Source organism: Chanodichthys erythropterus, chromosome 21 (assembly GCF_024489055.1).
Source record: "Chanodichthys erythropterus isolate Z2021 chromosome 21, ASM2448905v1, whole genome shotgun sequence".
Lineage (NCBI taxonomy): Eukaryota > Metazoa > Chordata > Actinopteri > Cypriniformes > Xenocyprididae > Chanodichthys > Chanodichthys erythropterus.
Genome location: NC_090241.1, coordinates 28,149,483 through 28,171,818, shown reverse-complemented (window position 1 = coordinate 28,171,818; position 22,336 = coordinate 28,149,483). Strand labels below are relative to the sequence as shown.

General features: G+C 36.3%; 1 protein-coding gene across 1 annotated transcript; it reads left to right on the top strand.

Moving 5' to 3' along the window:
- Positions 1–1,072: 1,072 nt before the first annotated feature.
- Positions 1,073–7,743, top strand: mdfic2 (MyoD family inhibitor domain containing 2). Its single transcript, XM_067372931.1, has 4 exons — positions 1,073–1,169; positions 1,265–1,337; positions 4,130–4,300; positions 7,487–7,743. Exons 1-4 carry the CDS (start codon positions 1,167–1,169, stop codon positions 7,741–7,743), a joined length of 504 nt encoding a protein of 167 aa, XP_067229032.1. The 5' UTR covers positions 1,073–1,166.
- Positions 7,744–22,336: the final 14,593 nt, after the last annotated feature.

The window sequence follows — 22,336 nt, the reverse complement described above, 5'->3', positions numbered from 1 at the left end:
TTTTAAAAAAAAGTCTCTTTTTTTTCTTTTCTTGTGAAACTATGTGAATAATGCTGGAACTGGAAGAAAGTAGATTCATAATTGAGTTTCTTCAACTTCTGACACATTTATGTCCCAAGGGTTGATTTTTATTAACACAACTTTTTTTTTCTTTTTGTTATATGCAGTTTGCATTAAAACTGTCACGGAAAGTTTTTACCATGCCTTGATTATTTATTTTACAATGCCTTTACGTATAGATTGTATATCATTGTCCCAGACTAAGACTTTCAGTATGAAAATTCATCAAAAATGTATAAATTTGAAAGACTATGACAATTTAGACAAAGAGTCAAAAAGCCTAATATTTAATAAGTACTGCAATATGTACTGTGTGAAATATATGGGGGTGTTTCTATCAAAAATGACTTTTTTCTCAACTGTCCAAGTGTTGTGTCATTTTCAACACAAATTTTGCAAGTTTGCCAAGTAAACAATTTCAGTGAAGAGCATGCTTGAAAAAAATCAAGATAAACGGTTTGCAAACAGATTATTTTAGGCTAATAATTTCCAAACGAGCGGTTGTTAAATAATTAAAAAACTTGAAAATATTGAAAATAACTGAAAATATTATTTCATTGTTTTTAAATTAGACATTGAGTACAGTAGCTATTCAGTTATCTTTAGCAAGACGAAGATTTAGTTGATGTAAACAGCTTTTTTTACAGGGCCAAAATGCATAGATAGAAACACCCATTTGTGACAGCTCAGCATCAAATATGCATCTGAAGACGTGTTTGAACATGAATAATGAGATCTATCTCTAAATTAATCATCTTTGAATGAAAAACGTGAGAAAGCGTGACGTTACCTTTAGTTTTTGCTGTCAAACGCACGACGTCATCGGTAGACTTGGGTGTGTCACACGTCAATCAAAGTTGACGCTCACTTTAAACCAGCAGTGACGACTAGCGGGAGTGTGAGAGAAACGAAACCCTTTTCTTTGACGACAGTATACTTCTGTAATTTTAAATCTCAGTAACTTTATTATTAACTAATCCTCAGTAAATAGCTAGTTTATCTGCTTAAGTGCGATTATTTTTGTGTTGCTGAAGGCGTGTCGCGCATCTGTTATTATGCTTAGAACTCCCATGTGATGCATTTATTTTGTCTTCACTAAGATATCAATGGTAAGTTTTCATACATAGTTTTGTCAGTGTCTTTGTGGATCGGTCCATTATTAATTTGATATTTGCTTTCATATTTTAATCACACTATAAGACAGATGGCTGGACAAAACTCGGAAATCGAGCTTGATTTGATCAAAACTGGAGAGAGAAGCTCTTTTGTAAAAGCTGGTAAGTTAGTAATAAGCAATGTAACATGCCTAAACATTAGTCTAATACACTGTTGATCAACGATTTTGGTATGATGCATGATATTCTATTGAGAACAATGTTTTCTCACTCATTTTGAGATGATTATTGATTGAAGGATGAGTGCATTAGCTTTCACAGCAGTTAGAAATAGGTGAATCCTGTCCCCTGTCATAATGGATCTGTTTTTATCCTTTACCCCCTATAAATATCCCTTTCCCCATCAGGTAAATCCCCCAAAATCTTAAATTGTAGTTTTTTGATGGTTTATACTTGGATACTAAAAGAAGTTGAGACCGGGGTTAGTTGTCACACTGTCTATTACTCCATAGATCTCCATATTTATTTATCATAAAGACTTGTATTAGAGAATATATAATGCATAAAATGGCTATGCATGACAGCTGTGCTGTGATTGTGAACAGCTGATATAAAGGCACACTTGAGAATCTGCTCATTTTGAAGCTGCGGTTTAAATCCTGTGACTGTTGTCAAAAAGCATGCGCACTCCCGTAATAAAACACAAAGATTAATCTTCTACATCCGTCATGTCATAACATTTTCACTTCACAAAATGAGAACACAGTGAAGACAAACCACAGAACTTTCTGGAGAAACAATTCTTTATCCTCTTTTCTAAATTATTCAATCTGAAGGAGAGAGAGAATAAAAAAGACCAATACAGCCCAAAGCCATTTTCATTTGTCTTTCCCTTCTCTTTTTTATTTTGGACTAACAATGCAGATTCCTCTACGGAAAATATGTCCCGTGTGTTAATTAATCATAAGACATTAAATGTTAAATAAAAGAGAGAAAAGCACATTGAATAATTCATTTGGGATTGGTGGAAGAAAAAATAAACAAGGTAGTGCAGCCAAAGCAATGATTCATTAATAGTTTGCATTCTGATCTGGCAGATTCATTATTGAATGATTTCTGGGCTCACTTTGAGAGCAGTGAGAGCACAGGAACACATCTCAGCATGTTTTCTAGACAAGCTTTGATAAACATTGCTTCAGGATGAAAGAACTTTTGAAATGAGAACTGACGGAGAACATTTATTCTTTTGCATATATAGTGGTGGATTTGTTTCTGACAGGGATGTTTAGAGTATTTAAATGTGATTTTAGCATTGCGAAAAGTTAAATGTGCAAATACAGGTAAGCTTTCCAAAACACTGTAAAAAAAAAAAAAAAAAAAAAAAATTATGACTATGAGGCACTTACAAACATGCTGTTTGAGCGACTTCTTGCTCAGCCAATGGCATGAGTTTGGGGCGGGACTATAGAGTGCAACACTTTTTCAGCTGCATTGGTTCCTTGAGTATTTTTCCCATAAGGATTTTTCCCATAAGGATTTTTCAAGTCTTCATTAAAGAGTTAAATCCATGAACCATACAAGATGAATTACAACATTGCAAAATTGAACTGAAGCAAAAAAACAAAAAACATCGGACAAAAATACAAGATTTTACTTGCGTACTTAACGGATAAATGACAGATAAACATAAAAATATTGAATTAAAGCTGTTGATTGTGAATGTAGAAACAACACATTAAAGGGTTAGTTCACCCAAAAATTAAATTTATGTCATTTATTACTCTCTCTAGTGTTGTTCCAAACCCGTAAGACCTTCGTTCATCTTTGGAACACAAATTAAGATATTATTCATAAATTCCAATGGCTCAGTGAGGCCGGCATTGTCAACAAAACTTCATTGCCCAGAAAGCTACTAAAGACTTATTTAAATCAGTTCATGTGACTACAGTGGTTCAACCTCAATGTTATGAAGCGACAAGAATACTTTTTGTGCATGTAAAAAACAAAATGATGACTTTATTCAACAATATTTAGTGATGGGCGATTTCAAAACACTTCTTCATGAAGTTTTGAAGCTTTACTAATATTTTGTTTCGAATCAGTGATTCGGAGCGCATATCAAACTGCCAAAGTCACGCCCCCCAGTGGTGAACCATTGAAATTTCGAAACACTTATGACGTAACAAAGCCTCTTTTACTGAAATCAAGTGACTTTGGCAGTTTGATACATGCTCTGAACCACTGATTCGAAACAAAAGATTCGTAAAGCTTCAAAGCTTCATGAAGCAGTGTTTTGAAATCGGCCATCACTAGATATTGTTGAATAAAGTCATTATTTTGTTTTTTACGTGCACAAAAAGTATCACCGTCGCTGCATAACATTAAGGTTGAACCACTGTAGTCAACATGAACTGTTTTAAATATGTCTTTAGTATTTAAAGTGTTAATTGTCTTGAATTGTCACTTAGCCAATGGATTTTATTAAAAATATCTTAATTTGTGTTCCGAAGATAAATGAAGGTCTTACGGGTGTGGAACGACATGAGGGTGAGTAATAAATGACAGAATTTTCATTTTTGGATGAATTAACCCTTTAATATATGTTATAACATATAAGTTTATTGCAAAATATACTTACGTATACAAATATTTAAGTAGTTTGAGAATGTAGGGAGAATGACTGTTAGCTCAATCTCAGTGCTTCATGGGTGGTGCTAAAGTGCAACTAAGCGCAATTCTTTTGGTATTTGTTTTGATTATCTGACTGGTGGAGATTTCTTTGCTTTTCTAATTATAAAAATTTTTTTTTGAAGTAATCTGGACAGACAGCTTCAAGTAAAGCATACACCAATGATTAACCCCTCATAGCTCAAAAGATGAATATAAATCAACCATATCTTGCTCAATATAAATGTAAACATGCAGATTATTCAAAAACACCTTTTCTTTTTCAGGAGCGGAGGTGTCCAGCACAGCACCTGGGAGGCTCTCACCTATTCCTGAGCTGGGTCCCTGGGAAAGAGAAGCAGACTCTACGGACTCTACGGAATTCACTTACTCCTTATGCTCAGTGGACAGGTACAGCACTGCCAGCAGCTCCCTGTCTGACTCCCAGGAGAGAGGAGGTGAGTCACGCTTCATCACACCTGGGTTTGGGGATTGGCCAGCTTCCTCTTTCCCAGACCACCGTAGTGCCCTAAAGTGCTCTAATGAATAATAATTACAACATCAGCTGCCACCATGAATTGTCTTGTATTAAAATTCTAACTACTAATTTTCTCTCAAATGAGCGGTGGTTTTATACATTATCTTGTTTTAAAAAAATCCTTTGATTTTTTTATGAATTTATGTGTTGCCAGAAGCATATAATTATGCATTTTTAAATTGTAAATTATTAAAAAGTATCTATAATTTAAAATGAAAACTAAGGAAAAGCTTGTGATTTTTAAAGCTGTCTACATCAGTTGAATAACTGAATTAAGCAGCACATTCGATTAAACTTACATATAGAGATGAATTATTAAAATGATGCGCTGAGAACTCTTGTGCATGAGTATTATGATTCAACAGCTTTTTCAATATGAAATTAATTAGAACAATATATTTCCCCTCATTCAGCCAGTAGGTTCAGATGAGTTAAGGTGCAGTCATTATGTCGAGCTTTACACATGCGTTACAATGCCTTTCCTGGTGTAATATTCAGAGGTTAATCTAATTCCAACCCTTATGCTCAGAGGCAAGGGTATTTTGTCCCGCATTATGCTCAAATCTACTTAAAGTCTTGAAAGCTCCATTTGAAGCTTGGTTTATTTTTTTATTTTTTTACACAAGACCCTAGGCTGTGTGGAAACATTTCTTAAAAACAGACCATCACATTAAGTCAACTATGCTAAAATCCTGCTAATTTTTTGGAGTCTGTGTCATCCCTCCGTTTATTTAATCACCTGGAAGTCTCTGTCTCTCTCCAGCAGAGCACAGATGATCTTCTAAGGGAAAAACACCTATACAGAGACAAATGATAATTGATTACATCTCCACACAGCTCTATTCCTTCTTTCTTTGGAAGGAAAAGGTGATTCAGTAAATTATGCATGTGTACAGAAGTGCCCGGTGAGAGCTGGTAGGCTTTTAAACTGTTGTATACAAGAGGTGCAGACAAGACTGCAGGTCAATAAGGGCCTTTGAGTGTCTATCCCCATCAGCCGAAATCCCAAGGTAAGAGTTTTCAAAGAGGCATTTAGGTTCTATAACATACGTAACATTGTGTGGGCTTTTTAAGCTCTCGGCATGAAAATGCCATGTGTCATTTTGAGTGCTTGATTTTAGCATTTCTGACACTTTTTTGTGCTTTTTGACTTTTGACACACAATTTGACAGTAAAGGCATACTGTGTTAGACAGGTGTGATCATTTCATTAAATTCTAAATGGATGCTCATTGTGATGTACTGTAGTACGTTATTGCATAGAGCCTTTTAAATCTGTTAAACAGTAAATGTTTACAATTTTCAAAACTTATTAGCGATATCATAATATCTAGCTCTTCTACAGATGGCCACACAAAAAGTAGTCTTTCCCCCTTCAATGTTTCTGCCCTGGTACGTTACAGCTGTATAAGGGTGTTTCTTCAACTATAGACACTTTGGCCCTGTGGAGTTTTAGAAGAAAAAAAAAAACTTTCCTACAAAACACATTTCTCTCACTAGTTTATTTAATTTTTTCCACTAACAATGTCTAGCAATTTATATACATGCATAACAGGAGAATTCTGTAATTTTTTTGTTATATTTCACACATTTCCACCTCATTTCAGATTATGCAGTTTGTTTGATAACATGCAGTAATGGAAATGTCGGCAGTGGAAATGACATTTTTAGCCAACTTCTTTGTCTTGTTAATGAGCATTTTGTGTATCTTAAGTACATGTGATTAAATAATATTTAAGATTTTTGCATTTTCATGTCTACCTGAAAACCTTGGAGCGAAAAGTACTTACTATTTTATTCTATAGGGATTTTTCAAAAGTCTTCATTAAAGAAATAAAGCTATGAACCAAACCAACCAGCTACGAGGTGAATCACCTCATTACAAAAAAGCATTTGAAAATTGGACAAAAAACAAAGATACAAGATTTTGTACTGAACAACTATAATTTGTGAAAGAACTACGATACCATGAAGCGGTATGTGAATCGTGAAACAAATGAAAAATTAGTTAAACATAAAACTATTGAATTAAAGATGTTGATTGTGCATAAACAACATGTTTTTTTTTTGTTTTTTTTTGTGCAAAATATGATATATACATATACAGTATAATAATATAATATAATATGATGCATATACACAAATATTTAAGCAGTAAGAGCATAAGGAGAATTTTATAGCTAGTACTGTGTATCTTAAATAAACATTGCATAAAAATGTTCAATTTTTGCATAGTCGAATTTCATATCAGGCCTGAAACCCTTGGAACATAAGGGTGCGTTCACACTTGTAGTTCGGTTCTTTTGGTTCATTTGGTCCGGACCAAGAAGAAAAAAAAACATTTAGTCCTGGTCCGGTTAACGTTCAGATTGGCAATTTTATCACCGAACCAAAAGATACCGAACCTAAAGGCATAGGGATACATTCACAATGTGATTGGTCGGATTTTATGACGTATTGACTATTTTGAGACGGAACTTACCGAACATCCAAAACAATGCTGTTTTCTGAGGTAAATGTGCTTGTGTGTGTGTGTGTGTGTGTGTGTGTGTGTGTGTGTGTGTGTGTGTGTGTGTGTGTGTGTGTGTGTGTGTGTAGCGGTGCGTAACCTGCATGTGATGGTATTTGGCCAGTTGGGAACTCGTGAAGAGCTTATAAAATGTTTAAAGTAGTCAATACACCGGCGGGAATCCATCAGTCACACACACACAAACGATGCTGTGTGGAGACGCGCGTCTGATGCCTGTGATGAGCAAACTCGCGTCTATGACGAGAAAAACCGACATACGTGAGGATTCTCTCCTTTTTAGGGTCTCGTCTTCCTGTTTTTAGTTCGGTTACATGTCTTTGGTCCGTGTTGCGTTCCAAAGCGTTTGCGTTTGTTTGGGCATTTTTATTTCATGACATATAACTACTATCTGTACATATTTTCGATAACTCACAGCTCTGCTAACTAAACCGATAAACTGCAAGTGTACTCTCCATTAGGGAGGTTTTACACACTTCTTAATTCTTAATTGCTTCTTAAATTTAGCCATGAATATAGATGCTTTAGCACTCCCTGTTAACTGCCCACAATGTCATGATTTCTTATTTTTGTTTTTCAGACCTCTGTGCTAGGATTGTACTAAATTGCCTCTTCTGCCAATTCTACGACTTGTTCCTCATGCTACCTGAAACATGCGAGCGAGCTGCTAACTCCATCTGCCCTACCTACATGCTTTTCTCTCCACCCGCGGAACCTGCACACAACACCAACTGGAACTGCGGTTGTGATTTTGACTGTGGCCTTAGGGACGCCTGCCATGAAACAGGGGAATGCCTTGAGCTGGCGATGGAAATTTCTGAGGTTTGCTATCACTGAGGTGTCTGCAAAAGGTGCTTCATTGGAAGAACACTTTACACTTTCGTCTCACTTTGGGAAGGAAAATTGCTCATTTTAAATCAAAGAACACGACAGTCTATGCCAAGCTAATATATGCCCATTTGGGGTTAGAATTATCAAATCAAGAAAAATGTAAACATGAACATGAAATTTAAAGCTACTATAAGTGATTTCACATGAAATTGCAACTCTCCCATCTACCATATTCCGACCCCTAAAGTCACGTCATTGGTTGAAGTGGTAGAGAAGCGCCTCCAAGTTTTCTGAATGGTTAAGGTGAGTGGATTTCTCTTAACCCAAGACCTCCTGTTAAACAGGCTCCTTAACATGTTTTGACTCGATCATTGACTGATTTTGAAGCGATCAAATACCCAGAACCGAAATAAACTTACGCACTAACAGGTTGTGTATCGGATGGCTGATAAAATGATCCTATCAGCTTCACTTGGTAAACAGTTCTACACAATAACAGGCCCTTGTGCCAACGTATGCCGATTTTTATCACAATGAAGAGCGAAGTGGAGAGAAAAGGCCTTCAGTGTGTGTCCCCTTGTTGATGGCTTGTTTAAACTAGAGTGCAGTTGTTAACAGCCGGTTTGAGACGGTGTTTTGTAGGACACTTGTCCTTCTAGGGCCCATCAACCTTTGTTCTTCGTTCAGGAAGACTGCTCGCTTGAGTGTACGGCGACGGTGTAATAGATCGTTTTTGTCAGTGTCAGGCTCTCGTCACGTAATGGGCAAAGCAACACTTTTGTTCGTGAGTTTGTGTGCATCTATTTCATGGAGAGGTCAAGGTAGGAGAACGATCAGGCCAGGCAGTGGGCTGGAGTGTTATTGTGTTATCTTAGCTTGCTAAACATTTGTTTTCGGTTATCAGATAGAGATACCCACTGAGTAACATGGTTGTTCAAACAACAGAAAAACCTTGGTGCAGTTAGCCAAGAAGTGGCTAGTTCTGTCTTTTTTCCTACATTCCTACATGTTTGATATGCATTTTTGTGTTAACAAAAAGTCATGGTACAAACAATCATAAGACTCTTTTTTTTAATCAGTCTCCCAACAAATCAAATTGCTGGTTTGCAACAATAAGCGCTTTCAGTGGATTTGCCAAAATGTTTGCCAGATTAGTAGCATCAAATCCTAGAGGAAATTTCAGACTTTTGATTAGGGGACTTGTAGCATGTAAACTTGTTATCCACAACTATTTGTTTTGAGTTAGTGTATGTTGTTGGCAAAATCAGACTGGTACAAAAATGATTATGATAGTTAAAGTTTCCATCAAAATGCTAATGTTATAGTTATTGATACTAAAATATTTAGGGGGAATTTACACAACATCGCCTCACCGTTTTGGTCATTCATTTACACAACAACAGCATTTTGGGGGGCTGAAAACGGGTTTCAAAGTGCAAGTTTTTGAATACGATACTGTTGTCGTCTCCATAAAGCTACAAAAATGTGAATTTCTGAAAACTGTGACGCCATTTGCATGCGCATTACATGTTCAGTCAGTTGGTGCGTAGTTTCTTTACAAAGTGACATCGCCAACTACTGGCCAGGCAGCAGAATACAGCGTTCTTAACCATTTTCTTAACCGCAGTAACAGGGATAGTTTTGACAATGTTGTTGTTTGTATGCGAAAAACGCAATGGAAAAACCTTTCCTTGTTTAGTACATCGTTGTCATGTAAACGCACCCTAAGAATTGCTGTCATCAGTATGTATAAAGTACTACAATAACAAGTAAAACATCATTATTTCTCTGGCATTGATGTGAAATGCCTATTCTACTGTATTTTTTAAAATACAAAAGTATGTGAATGATAAAATATATGGAATATGCAAGACTATATTACTTTATTTTCAGTTAACTTCATTTGTAATCAGTTTGCTTTTAGTCTTTAATGCACTACACTTACAAAAGTTCATTTAAATTGCTCTCTAAAAAGACTTTGGGGGCCCGTCACATTTTTTCTGACATAAACTGTGCCTGAGCAAACAGATGCCTGCTTAAACGGTAAACATCTGCATGTCTACAACTTTTGGATCTCTGTCAAATTACCTGATAGCTATGGGAGCCACAGGGGTTGTTGGGCTTCACTAATGGTTTTGCATATGGTCTTCCCATCTATTTAAAGAACTTCCCAAAAGTTAGTTTTATTTCTTTACATCTGTGACTGTCTTTTCATTGTTCATAAGGACTTTATGATTATTCAATGGTTTTATTACTCTTCAGAGCACTCACAATGGATTATATGATGGGGGGACAATCACTTAGAGCTACACTGAATGAGCTACCTAAATAGAAACTTGGCCAAAAACCACTCCAGATACCATAGCATCCATATACCCAATCATCCACAATACCCTGTTCTGCATGAGCATGCACAATTTATATTTCCATGTAAAAAATCTAGTTTGTTGTCAAAGTTACTGGATGTTTCAAAAAAAAAAATGTTCTGCAAATAAATTTTATGCAGTTATTGAGGTCTTATGATGTGGAAATGTTCTCTGAATTATGAATGCTGAACTGTGCATGTGTGAAGTCCATTATCCCTTATTTCCCAAGATTATCTAGCCCCCAATAGGCTATCAAACAACTCATGGCTTGAATCTGGGCCATCTGAGAGGATGTATGTCAGCCATACACACAATCAAAAAGTGATCTCCCCCTCTTATGAACTAGGGTGGGTTTTATGCCTTTGGGCTATGCAGACGTTCAATCACAGTGTGTGTTTCATGGGCCCATCAAGCCCATGGGCTTATATCAGAGATACCTTTCAATCAGTAAGGGATCCCCATTTGACATGACAGGTGATTTTCCTCTGTGTTCAATTAATAACCTCATTTTAACAATTAACAGTGGAGGATTGTAGAAAGCCCTGTGGAAAGTGAAGGCCTGAGGGATTGGTAGTAGTTTTAGGTTTTGCTGAAGCAAAGCATTCTCCTAGGTTCACTCCCATCATCCCCAGTCATAAGGCCACGCCCTTTTCCAGGTGTCTCTCTATGAGAAGCCTCCGAGGAGGGGACGGGGTAGAAGGTGAGGTTGAAGATGGGCTTTGGAGGGAGAGCGCATATGGCAGCGAATGATGGAGTACGTGGTGAAAACTCTCTGCCTTTACGCCCCACGGAGAAGAGGAAATTAAAGACCAGGCGGAGGGAAGAAGAGCGTTAGGGGGTGTTTGTGGAAGGAAAGGGTGATTTAAGTGTCAGTACGGGGGGATGGGACTGTGGAGTTAATTACTGAGTAATGAGGGACAATTTATTGTGTTCTTGTTAGACACATCAAAATGCCTATTGTGAGACTCTCTGTTAATGTGTCCCCTTAGAGCTTGGTGCTAAAGGTCCTGAAAGCTTGTCTGGAGTTTTAGTAGCCAGCCAGAGTCTGATGCAGCCATCCAGGGACCCCAAGGGCCCCCCGGAGCCACTGAAATACCACCAGGTGCTTTTAGTGTCGGTCCCAGAGTCAGGAGAATTTATTCCGAGAAATAATGAGAGTTGCATTAGCAGAGTATCGATCCCCCTCAGTGTGGCCTTCCCTCATAAGCCTGCGGTAAGTCTTTAGAGGCACCTCTCAACCCCACTAAATCTTCACTTCCTCAGTTACAGCCCTCTCCTGTTGTTTCCTACCTCCTGTCCATCTGTTTTATTTTAGGTCAAAGTTCGTCGTTCATCTCTGGATGTGATATTTATTCTGGAAATGTTAAAACTAGAAAAAGAAAAGCATGATTAGATGTTTAACAACACTATTGTACGGTAAAACAATGAGGTGTGCCATTTTAAAAGAGTTTTCTCAAAATCAGACCTGTACAAAAATATTATTAAAGGCAATATTTGATCAATAGAATATGAATTTAAAAGTCTGGGATCAGTACGATTTTTTTTTTAAACAAAATTAAAGGGTTCATTTCTGTCATTAAGTACTCCTCCTCATGTCGTTCCACACCCGTAAGACCTTCGTTCATCTTAAGAACATAAATGAAGATATTTTTGATGAAATCTGAGAGTATCTGATCCTCATATAGGCAGCAATGTCATTGCACCTTTTGAAAGGTAGTTAAAAACATGGTTGAAATAGTCAACGTGACTACAGTGATTCAACCTTAATGTTATGAAGCGACAAAGATACTTTTTGTGCGCAAAAACAAAGCAAAAATAACAACTTGAACCATTGTCATACGTAGTCAACTCAGTGCAGGCTTCCTTGTTTACGTCCGAACACCAACTCAGTATTGGCCGAAGCTGCACACGTGAGCAGCACAACGCATGCGTGTGATGCTGACACAGGATCTGGCCAATAATGAGGACTTAAACAAGGAAGCCTGCACTGAGTTCACTACGCATGACAATGGTTCAAATTGTTGAATAAAGTCATTCTTTTGGTTTTTGTGCACAAAAAGTATTCTCGTTGCTTCATAACATTAAGGTTGAACCAATGTAGTCACGTTGACACTTTGACTACCTTTCTGGACATCAAAAGTGGCAATGACATTGCTGTGTGGATCAGATGCCCTCGGATTTGATCAAAAAATATCTTAATTTGTGTTCTGAAGATGAACGAAGGTCTTACAGGTGTGGAATGACATGAGGATGAGTAATTAATGACAGAAATTTCATTTTTGGGTGAACTAACCCTTTAAATTAATCAAAAGTGACAGTATTTTGTAGTCTTTTACATTGTTACAAAAATTCAAATTCAAATACATGCTGTTTATACTCATCAAAGAAAAAAACAAAATGTATCACATGTTTCTTGTGCAGCAAGTCAGCATATTAGAATGATTTCTGAAGGATCATGTGATCAAACTGGAGTAATGATGCTGAAAATTCAGCTTTGCTATCACAGGAATAAATTACATTTTAAAATAAATTAAAATAGAAACCAGCTATTTTACAGTATTACTTTTTTTATCAAGTAAATGCAGCATTGATGAGCATAAGAAACGTCTTTTAAAAACATTAAAGATTCTTACCAATCTTAATATGTAATTTAAAAAATAATTATATAAAATCTAACACATTTTATATAATTAAATTATATATAGTATAGTTCTTATTAATTTAGTATGATTTTACAGAATAAACATTTAGGTGGAAACCATGTTACAGTTTTGTAAGAAGAAGAAAGAAATGACAAACTATTTTCAACTTGTCAGTTCAGTGAAATAAAAGTGCATGTGAATCTCAAGGCCACTTCTAATAGACAATCTTGAAAGAAAGTCAGTAAAATCATCCTTCAGCCTATTCCTAGAGAGAGAAACGCCAGCCTTTGATGTGGTACATGTGAAATCAGACCATAGAACAAAGCTGCCGTCACCAACAGCCAGATGTCAAAAGTAATCCGCACCAGTTATTATTGAGTACCTGTCATGCATGATTCACAAGCAGCCATATCAATCGAGATATGTATATCTGCATGACATATAAACCCCAAAGGAGAGGATATAAGAAAATCGGACACAAATAACACTAGAAATCCCTGTGTTCAAATTAAACATGCTTAAAATGAAATGTATGCAGAACTCATTTTTGGTTTTCTCCATTTTCTTCCAGAAATTTGCATGACTGACATCTTTTTCCCAGAGCAGATCTTAATCTAAACCCAGTAATAATGACATCTTTAATCTGTGATAATGCATACTCTAATCTGAATTGTATTTCTTGTTTTGTAGGTCAAATGAATATGTTCCATCAGCAGCTGAATCTGCCTTCGAAATGATCTCTCTGGACGCACAAGTAGAATATGGAATGTCTATAGAATGCAAATGAGCTTTCTCTAGACGTGCATAAATTAAGCAATGAGGTTCCAGCACTTACACAAGGCTGTGAGTTGCATTTATTAATAGATTAATAGAAGTTAAAATGAGCCTTTATTTACGACACCACTCCGTGAACAGGATTCCTCCCCTGCTGTTTAAAGGGCCGGTGGAACAAAGTCTCTGTCCAGTTTATCTTAATGGAAGCCTTCTACAGGAAAATGCATCACTTTTTGCTTTACAAACAAGAATTAGATGTGCTGAAAGTGCATTATAGTGCTTTCTTTACAGCACGTTTGAAACCAACAGACACTGCATCAAATTACACTTCACATTTACAGTGCTGCACTAACATAAACCGAATGCCGTACGTCGACTATACATTATTGAACTCCTCCAGAGCAGTTTTATAAGACATATTCGTCGTGTTGTTCTCCTTTGTTCTCCAAACGTCCCTTAGGGGCCACCAACAGCAAGCTCAAACTGTTTTTGAAGAGAGACAACAATTTTCCACCATACAAGTCAACTTTTTCATTCATCAAAATGGCAGAACACATATGCATCTAGCTCCCCATAGATTCTTCCCCTAAGGAACATGCTTGTCACAGTGAGAAAACAAGTATACCAACAGTGTGTTAGGTAATAGGCCACCTCATTAATCACCAGAAGTTATAGCTTATGTAATGGCAAAACAACCTCAGCTCAACAAACTCATAACTTTGTGTTTAGACTCATGTCATGTACAAAGTACAAAATTGGTTGTACTATGAATTTTCCCATTTTAACTAGCAGCCAAGCTTCAGTCAAAGACACATACTTTATCTAATGGAAAAATAGGGGTCTGAGGATAATAAAAGAAAAAAACAATTGTAGAAAGCTGATGAAGTATATTGCAATAAGACATTAAAGGTGTCCTAGAACTTTTTTTTTTAAAAGATGTAATATAAGTCTAAGGTGTCCCCTGAATGTGTCTGTGAAGTTTCAGCTTAAAATACCCCATAGACTTTTTTAAATTCATTTTTTTTAACTGCCTATTTTGGGGCATCATTAGAAATGAGCTGATTCAGGGTGTGTGGCCCTTTAAATCTCATGCTCCACGCCCACGGAGCTCGCGCTTGCCTTAAACAACATAAAAAAAAGTTCAAACAGCTAATATAACCCTTAAAATTGATCTTTACAAAGTGTTCGTCATGCAGCATGTCTTATCGCGTAAGTACAGTGTTTATTTGGATGTTTACACGAGTTTGAGGCTGTGCTCCGTGACTAACGGCTAATGCTACACTGTTGGAGAGATTTATAAAGAATGAAGTTGTGTTTATGAATTATACAGACTGCAAGTGTTTAAAAATGAAAATAGCAACGGCTCTTGTCTCCGTGAATACAGTAAGAAACGATGGTAACTTTAACCACATTTAACAGTACATTAGCAACATGCTAATGAAACATTTAGAAAGACAATTTACAAATATCACTAAAAATATCATGTTATCATGGATCATGTCAGTTATTATTGCTCCATCTGCCATTTTTTGCTATTGTCCTTGCTTGCTTACCTAGTCTGATGATTCAGCTGTGCACATCCAGACGTTCTGGCCTTGTCTAATGCCTTTCATAATGTTGGGAACATAGGCTGGCATATGCAAATATTGGGGGCGTACATATTAATGATCCCAACTGTTACGTAACAGTTGGTGTTATGTTGAGATTCGCCTGTTCTTTGGAGGTCTTTTAAACAAATGAGATTTATATAAGAAGGAGGAAACAATGGAGTTTGAGACTCACTGTATGTCATTTCCATGTACTGAACTCTTGTTGTTTAACTATGCCAAGGTAAATTCAATTTTTGAATCTAGGGCACCTTTAATGTTTCATGTTGGGTGATTGGAAATTGGCACAGCAAATTTGTATCAGCACAATTAGGGTCAGTAGTTCATTTCAAAATTGTTGGTTTTGACTCAAGGATCACAAACAGAATGTCTGAAATTAATTTCCAGGTTCAAACAAACTGAATTTACCATCAAACTGTAGATATTAACTTTTCTTATTAGACTTTGAGTACAGTGGAGCACCCTTAAAAGGATAGTTCATCCAAAAATGAAAATTCTGTCATCATTTACTCACCCTCATGTCGTTCCAAACCTGTAAGACTTTTGTCCAACTTTGGAACACTTTGGAAATGAAATCTGAGAGCTTTCATAGACAGCTACACATCTGATGCTTCAAAAAGTTCATAAAGACATTGTAAAACGAATCCATATGAATTGAGCGGTTTAGTCCAAATTTTCTGGAGACATGATCACTTTATATGATTAACAGATTGAATTTAGCTTTTTATTCACATTGATCAGAGAACATAAACAGAAGCTCAACCGAACCTGCTTGACGCGCGAGAACAAACCTCTTGCAGAAGCTCAAACGTGCTGCGAAACACAAAAATGAACCTCAGTGGTTCTTGCATGTCAAGCAAACATGCTTGAGCTTCCATTTACTGATGTGTGAATTGATGAATGTTTATATGTGATTAAAAGCCTAAATTCAATCTGTTCATCATATAAAGCGATCGTGTCTCTTTAGAAAGTTTGGACTAAACCATCCAATTCAAATGGATTAGTTTTACGATCTCTTTATGGACTTTTTGAAGCATCAGTTGCATAGCTGTCAATGTAGAGACAGAAGATGTCATCAAAAAGATCTTCATTTGTGTTCCGAAGAGAAAGGAAAGTCTTACGGGTTTGGAACAGCATGAGGGTTAATGATGACACAACTTTAATTTTTTGGTGAACTAACCCTTTATGCATTTTTTTGTTTTATAGTCACATTCAAATGACATCGTAACCCTCAATATGGTGGCTGCAATCCTGTCTTTCATTTAAAAAAGCCTCACATTTTTCAGAAGTAATTATTTTTTTACTTTTAGAACATACATGCACATTTGTTGGATTAGTTGTTTGTGAAATTTAAGTGTAAGAAGCACAATTTATGGTACAATTCTTGTCAGATTTTATTCTTGATGCCATTTAAACAACATTGATAAACATTTCAGAGAATTTAGTATGTCTGTTCAAGTACAAAGCAGCTATACTTAACTAAAAAAAGCTGTCAAGATAGCTGTAAGTGGACTAAAGGGAGCTATGATGCATAAAACAAAGCATTTGAATATTAATTTTTGATTTATGATTTCTGTGACCGCACATCTAGGAAAGCCAATTTTGATAATTCATGACGTTCAGGTAGAAATTGGCTGTTTGTGAATCGGCTCATTGATTCTGTTGTGACTCAGAAATGCAAACTCTCAAATAAAAAAACTGTGAAACAGTAATTCATGAGGTTCAATGTTTAGGCAGCTACAGTCTAAACAGGCCCATAATCTCTGAGAATGATGTGTTGTACACTTCAGAGTCATCTACATGAATAATGCACATCTTTGTGGCCGGTTTCCCGCCTCTATTTGAATAGAATCGAGCAGTACAGCACAAGTTGACAAAATGTTGCCCTTTTTTATTATTTAGAGGAAATGTGTCTTTTTTATGCACCGTAATGTGTTCTGAAGTCCTGTATGTCAGCAGGTGAGCCTGATCCAAGCAAACAGCACAAGCTTTCTATCATACATAAGACATGAGATCACAAACAAGGCATAAACAGAGCTTACACATCAGAATTAAATTCCTGTACACTCTCAAACAGGTTGAAATGCAACTAAAAGTCTTCAGAGAAAGAAGTCTGTCTATGGTCAGCTGTTTTCCCTGACAGCAACATAGTGTTGGCCCATATCCGGCCCACATCTGGTCAGCATGTAGTCCAAAATTTCATAAACGGCTACCACTGCCGTGATGTCCCTCCTCAGCCCCTCTTGGGGTTGAGCAATTTAGGTTTATCGATAATTGCTTATTGTAAAATGCATGTAATTACAACTCACTGTTATTCCCAAGTTTGAAGCAAGGACTCTCAAATGTCAACTGTTTAGCAGCGTAGAAAGGTTACAGTGTGGTGGCATCTGTGTGAGTATGAATGTGTGTGTGCCTGACATTTGTATACTCACTTTATAATACAAAACAGAATAAAAATCTCTCTAGACGGCTCAGCTAATATAGACTAAGACTGCTACATAATGTGTATATATAAACCATTTACAATAAATAAAACAATGTTTTTAAGGTTAAGCATAATTTAAAAAATAAAATTAAAATGGGACTAATAATAAAGTTTAATAACAAAAACTAAAAATCACACCCTCACCGGCCAATTTATTAGATTTGTTAGGTACACTTTGCTAGTACTGGGTTAGATCCTCTAATTCTTCAGGACATAGACTCAACAAAATGCTGGAAACTGCTGGAGATTTTGTCAGCTGCACATCCATAAGCAAATCTCTCGTTCCACCACATCCCAAAGGTGCTCTATTAGATTGAGATCTGGTGACTGTGGAGGCCAGTTGAGTAAAGTGAACTCATTGTCATGTTCAAGAAACCAGTTTGAGATGATTGGAGCTTTGTGACATGGCGTGTTATCCTGCTGGAAGTATCCATCAGAAGATTGGTCTTCTGTGACACTGTGGTCATGAAGGGATAGTCATGGTCAGCAACAGTACTCAGGTAGGCTGTGGCATTTAAACGATGCTCAGTTGGTACTAAGGGGCCCAAAGTGTTCCAAGAAAACATCCCCACACCATTACACCACCACCACGAGCCTGAACTGTTCATGAACTGTTTCATGTTGTTTACTACAAAATGTTGCAGCAGAAATCAAGAATCATCAAACCAGTCAATGTTTTTCCAACCTTCTATTGTCCAAATTTGGTGAGCCCGTGCAAATTGTAGCTTCAGTTTCCTGTTCTTATCTGACAGGAGTGGCACTGGTGTGATCTTCTGCTGCTGTAGCCCATCTGCTTCAAGGTTCGATATGTTGTGTGTTCAGAGATGCTCTTCTGCATCCCTCAGTTGTAACAAGTGTTATTTGAGTTACTGTAGCCTTTCTATCAGCTCAAACCATTCTCCTCTGACCTCTGGCATCAACAAGGCATTTTCATCCACAGAACTGCCACTCACTGGATATTTTTTATTTTTCAGACAATTCTCTGTAAACCCTAACTTCAATCGTGTTTACATGTCTAAATGCATTGAGTTGCTTGTTTAATTGTACTAAAAAAAGAAGGTGTCTCCAAAAAACAAAACAAAAAAAACACTCCACTAAAGTAATGTCTGTCCTATGTTGTACAGCAATAACTTGATTTGGCACATATCATCAGCATCTCCATATTTTCATGCAGAAATTGTCAAACACATTTATCAGCACTCATCTGAAGTATGCATAGACTACTAGAGAAAGAGAACAAGCTAGACGCGAGTTACTTTTTCTGCTGAAGACATGTTTAGCACAACACAGTTAGCCGTGCCCACACTCCTGACAGTAATTGCAGCTCAAGGAGGTCATCAATAATGTATTCAAGATCACTTACACATCATGGAGCAGTCATAGGTTTGAAGAGAAATGCTTCTACCCTAGCTAAAAAAAAATATAAAAAAATATGGTGCAGGAGGTCTGGGGAAAATTTGGTCTTCAAAGAGACCTTGGAAACAGCAGTAAACATAATATATCATCATAATATATCATCATTTGTACAAAAAGTGTAATAGATTTGATTAAAAGGTAACCCTGTAAAAGTAATTTACAGTACAAAAAATTATATCAAATATCAGATTTTTTTTTTTTTTTTTTTTTTTTTGGTTTAGTGCTGCAGGGTTTGGATTTGCACATATTGCCACCAGTCCCCCTCTTTCACTGAAAAAGTGCCCACATTCATCAATATTAATTTCTAGTGTGTTGAGAAACTGAAAGAAATAGTGAGAAAAAGTACACGAATATATAATTTATGTTTCTATATATTATAATATTAAATAAATATTTATTAATACCTTTTAAATATACACACATATACCTTTTAAGCTTTATTATTAATAATATTATAGTATTATACTATTTATTAATAATTTAATACATTGAATAAACAAGGATTCAAAAAATAGCCTTTTACCCAGTGATACAGCATAAACTTTTATTTTATACAAAAAAAATAAAAAAGAAATAAATTAGTAGCACTGAAATATCAATAGACTGAATAATAAAGCAAATGTTTAACCTAGTATTCTAAGTAGTTTGAGTAGCATTTCCTATTAAACGATCATCTTTCTGCAGATTTCCCATGTATAAAATGAAGACAATGGGCAATGACAGTTCTTCAGTGATCTGTGCTGGTATTTGAAAAAGAAGCACATGGTGAACTGAAGCTTTTTGACTCCATGCTTCCACTTAGTGGACAGATAATGAAGCACACTTTTTAATCTAATCACTGATTCTAATTAGGACTCATTGATTTTTAAACCAACTCAGAGGATCTGTTTAATGTAACTTTGCCATGAAATAATAATTGAGTCCTGATTAGTAGTATTTCTGATTTTAAACACATCAAAACATGCATATTTTGTATTCTTGGATCTAAACGTGAATATCTTGACAGTTAATGTGATGCTGGGATTCAGAACAGTCACAGAATCGCTGATCTAACACAACAATGAACCTCTCCAACATCAATCTCCTCATTTACAGTACTAATTATGTAAATATCTGGCCTGAGTATCTGAGCTGATGGCATAATATTATAGGCATTTATGTGTATACCTGCTATCCTATTGCTTTACTAATGGAACTAATTGGCCACTCCTTTAGAATAATTGCAGTGACTCTGGTCAAGTTCTCCACTGGTCTTTTCGTTCAAGCATTGTTTTTCAGCATATACACAGAACAGAGAGCAATTAAGATAACAGTGGGAAGAGGTCCTTGCAGGGCTGGTGATGGTGAAAGTGACTAGTAGTGTTATACACAAGGTTGAACATGGGAGGATGGACCTAAACGAGTGTGATAGTGGGTAGTTTTGGGATACTTAGCTTTACAAATGCATACATCTGAATCAGGGAGCAAATTTATCAGTGATTATATTTGAATTGCAGTTGCAGCCTTGACCTAGCATTTAGCCGTGGACATTGGTCACTGTGCTGTTTATATTTGACCAGTGCGAGTTCAAATCCGATTTAGTAATTTCCATACAAAACCGTAAGTCTGAATGTTTTGAAAAGTAACATCACACTTCTCCACAACAAGCTGCACAATTTGAGCATAATTTGTGGCAGTAAAACAAATGGTATGGGATGAGTTACGCGCTGAAGTTAAATATCAGGGGCTTGGCATTTGTTCAAATCTTTAAAGGAAGAGTTCACCCAAAAATGAAAACTGTCACTCACACACTTTCGTTGATCTTTGGAAAACAAATGAAGATCTTTCAAGGAAATCTGAGAGTTTTCTGCCCCTCCATTGACAGCTATGCAATTGAAACTTTGATGCTTAAAAAAGTTCATCAAGAGATGAATATGAATTGAGCGGTTTAGTCCAAATTTTCTAAAGAGACTCGATCGCTTTATATGATCAGCAGATAGAATTTAGGCTTTAATTCACATATAAACGTTGATCAGTGAACATAAACAGCTCAACCGAACCTGCGTAACGCACGAGAACAAACCACTTGCAGACGCTCAAATGTGCTGCGCAACACGAGAATGAAACTCATTGGTTCTTGTACATCAAGCAAACATGCTTGAACTTCTGTTTACTGCAACTGATGTGTGAGGTGATGAATGTTTATATGTGAATAAAAGCATAAATCTGTTCATCATAAACCACTCAATTCATATGGATCAGTTTTAGGATCTTTTTATGAACTTTTTGAAGCGCCAAAGTGGTAGTTGTGTAGCTGTTAATGGAGAGTACAAAAGATCTTAATTTGTGTTCCAAAGACGTACGAAAGTCTTAAGGGTTTGGAACGACATGAGGGTGAGTAATTAAACCCTTATGTGTTGTTGGGGATGTTTTCATCCACTATGGGGTGATTTTGAGTATTAATTTGGCCACAACTTTCTCTGTGTTTCCGCAAATGGAATGATTTTTGGTGATCTTATTTTTCCACATATTTTGGGAAAATGCTTTGAAAATTTTCAAAAACTCAACAGTACACTGTGGGCAAATTCACTACCCTTTCGTTATGTTCGTGGATGAAAACATCCACTAAATTAAACTGCTGTAAAAATGTATCAGATAAATATTTTTTCAACATTTTTTTGCACAAATCTGTTAATCAACCTCAGTCCTGATCAAAACTACTAAATGTTTAAAAAAAATCCAGGATTTTTACTCTTTAATTGCCAAATTCCTAAATGATGTCACTGACTTTGGGAAAAAAACACACAAAATGACTTATTTTCAATATAAAAAATAATTGTGGACTGGATTTTTTTTTACCTTTTATCACAGTCTTGGACATGTCAAAGATTAGTACTAACATTGGTTTTGATGCATTGTTAGTTTTTGTGCAGCATCAGATTTAAATGTTTTCTCCCTCATTTGTTGTTCGTGGCTGTTTTTGCCCCATTGACTTCCATTATAACCACATTTTTTGATTGCAAAGCCGTGACACCATATAATCATGCATTCTTGATTGTTTGTGGTTTTCCCTGTTGGCAAGAGGTAAAATTTGTAATTTTTACTGTTGATCACCACGTGGCACCATTAACCCTTTAGATAGGCCTGTGCAAAAAAAAGCTTCGTTTCTGGCTTTTATATGGAGTTATATGGAGTAAAACAGTATATTATAGTGTGTGTGTGTGTGTGTGTGTGTGTGTGTGTGTGTGTGTGTGTGTGTGTGTGTGTGTGTGTGTCTGAGAGAGAGTAAGACCTTTGCGCACTTACCTTGATGTGTCTGAGAAAATCAAA

Bases quoted from the DNA above. Each gene is read 5' to 3' on its own strand.
- mdfic2 (XM_067372931.1), top strand. The intron at 1,338-4,129 runs GTAAGTTAGTAA...TTTCTTTTTCAG, and splicing joins AAGCTCTTTTGTAAAAGCTG to GAGCGGAGGTGTCCAGCACA. The intron at 4,301-7,486 runs GTGAGTCACGCT...TTTGTTTTTCAG, and splicing joins TGACTCCCAGGAGAGAGGAG to ACCTCTGTGCTAGGATTGTA.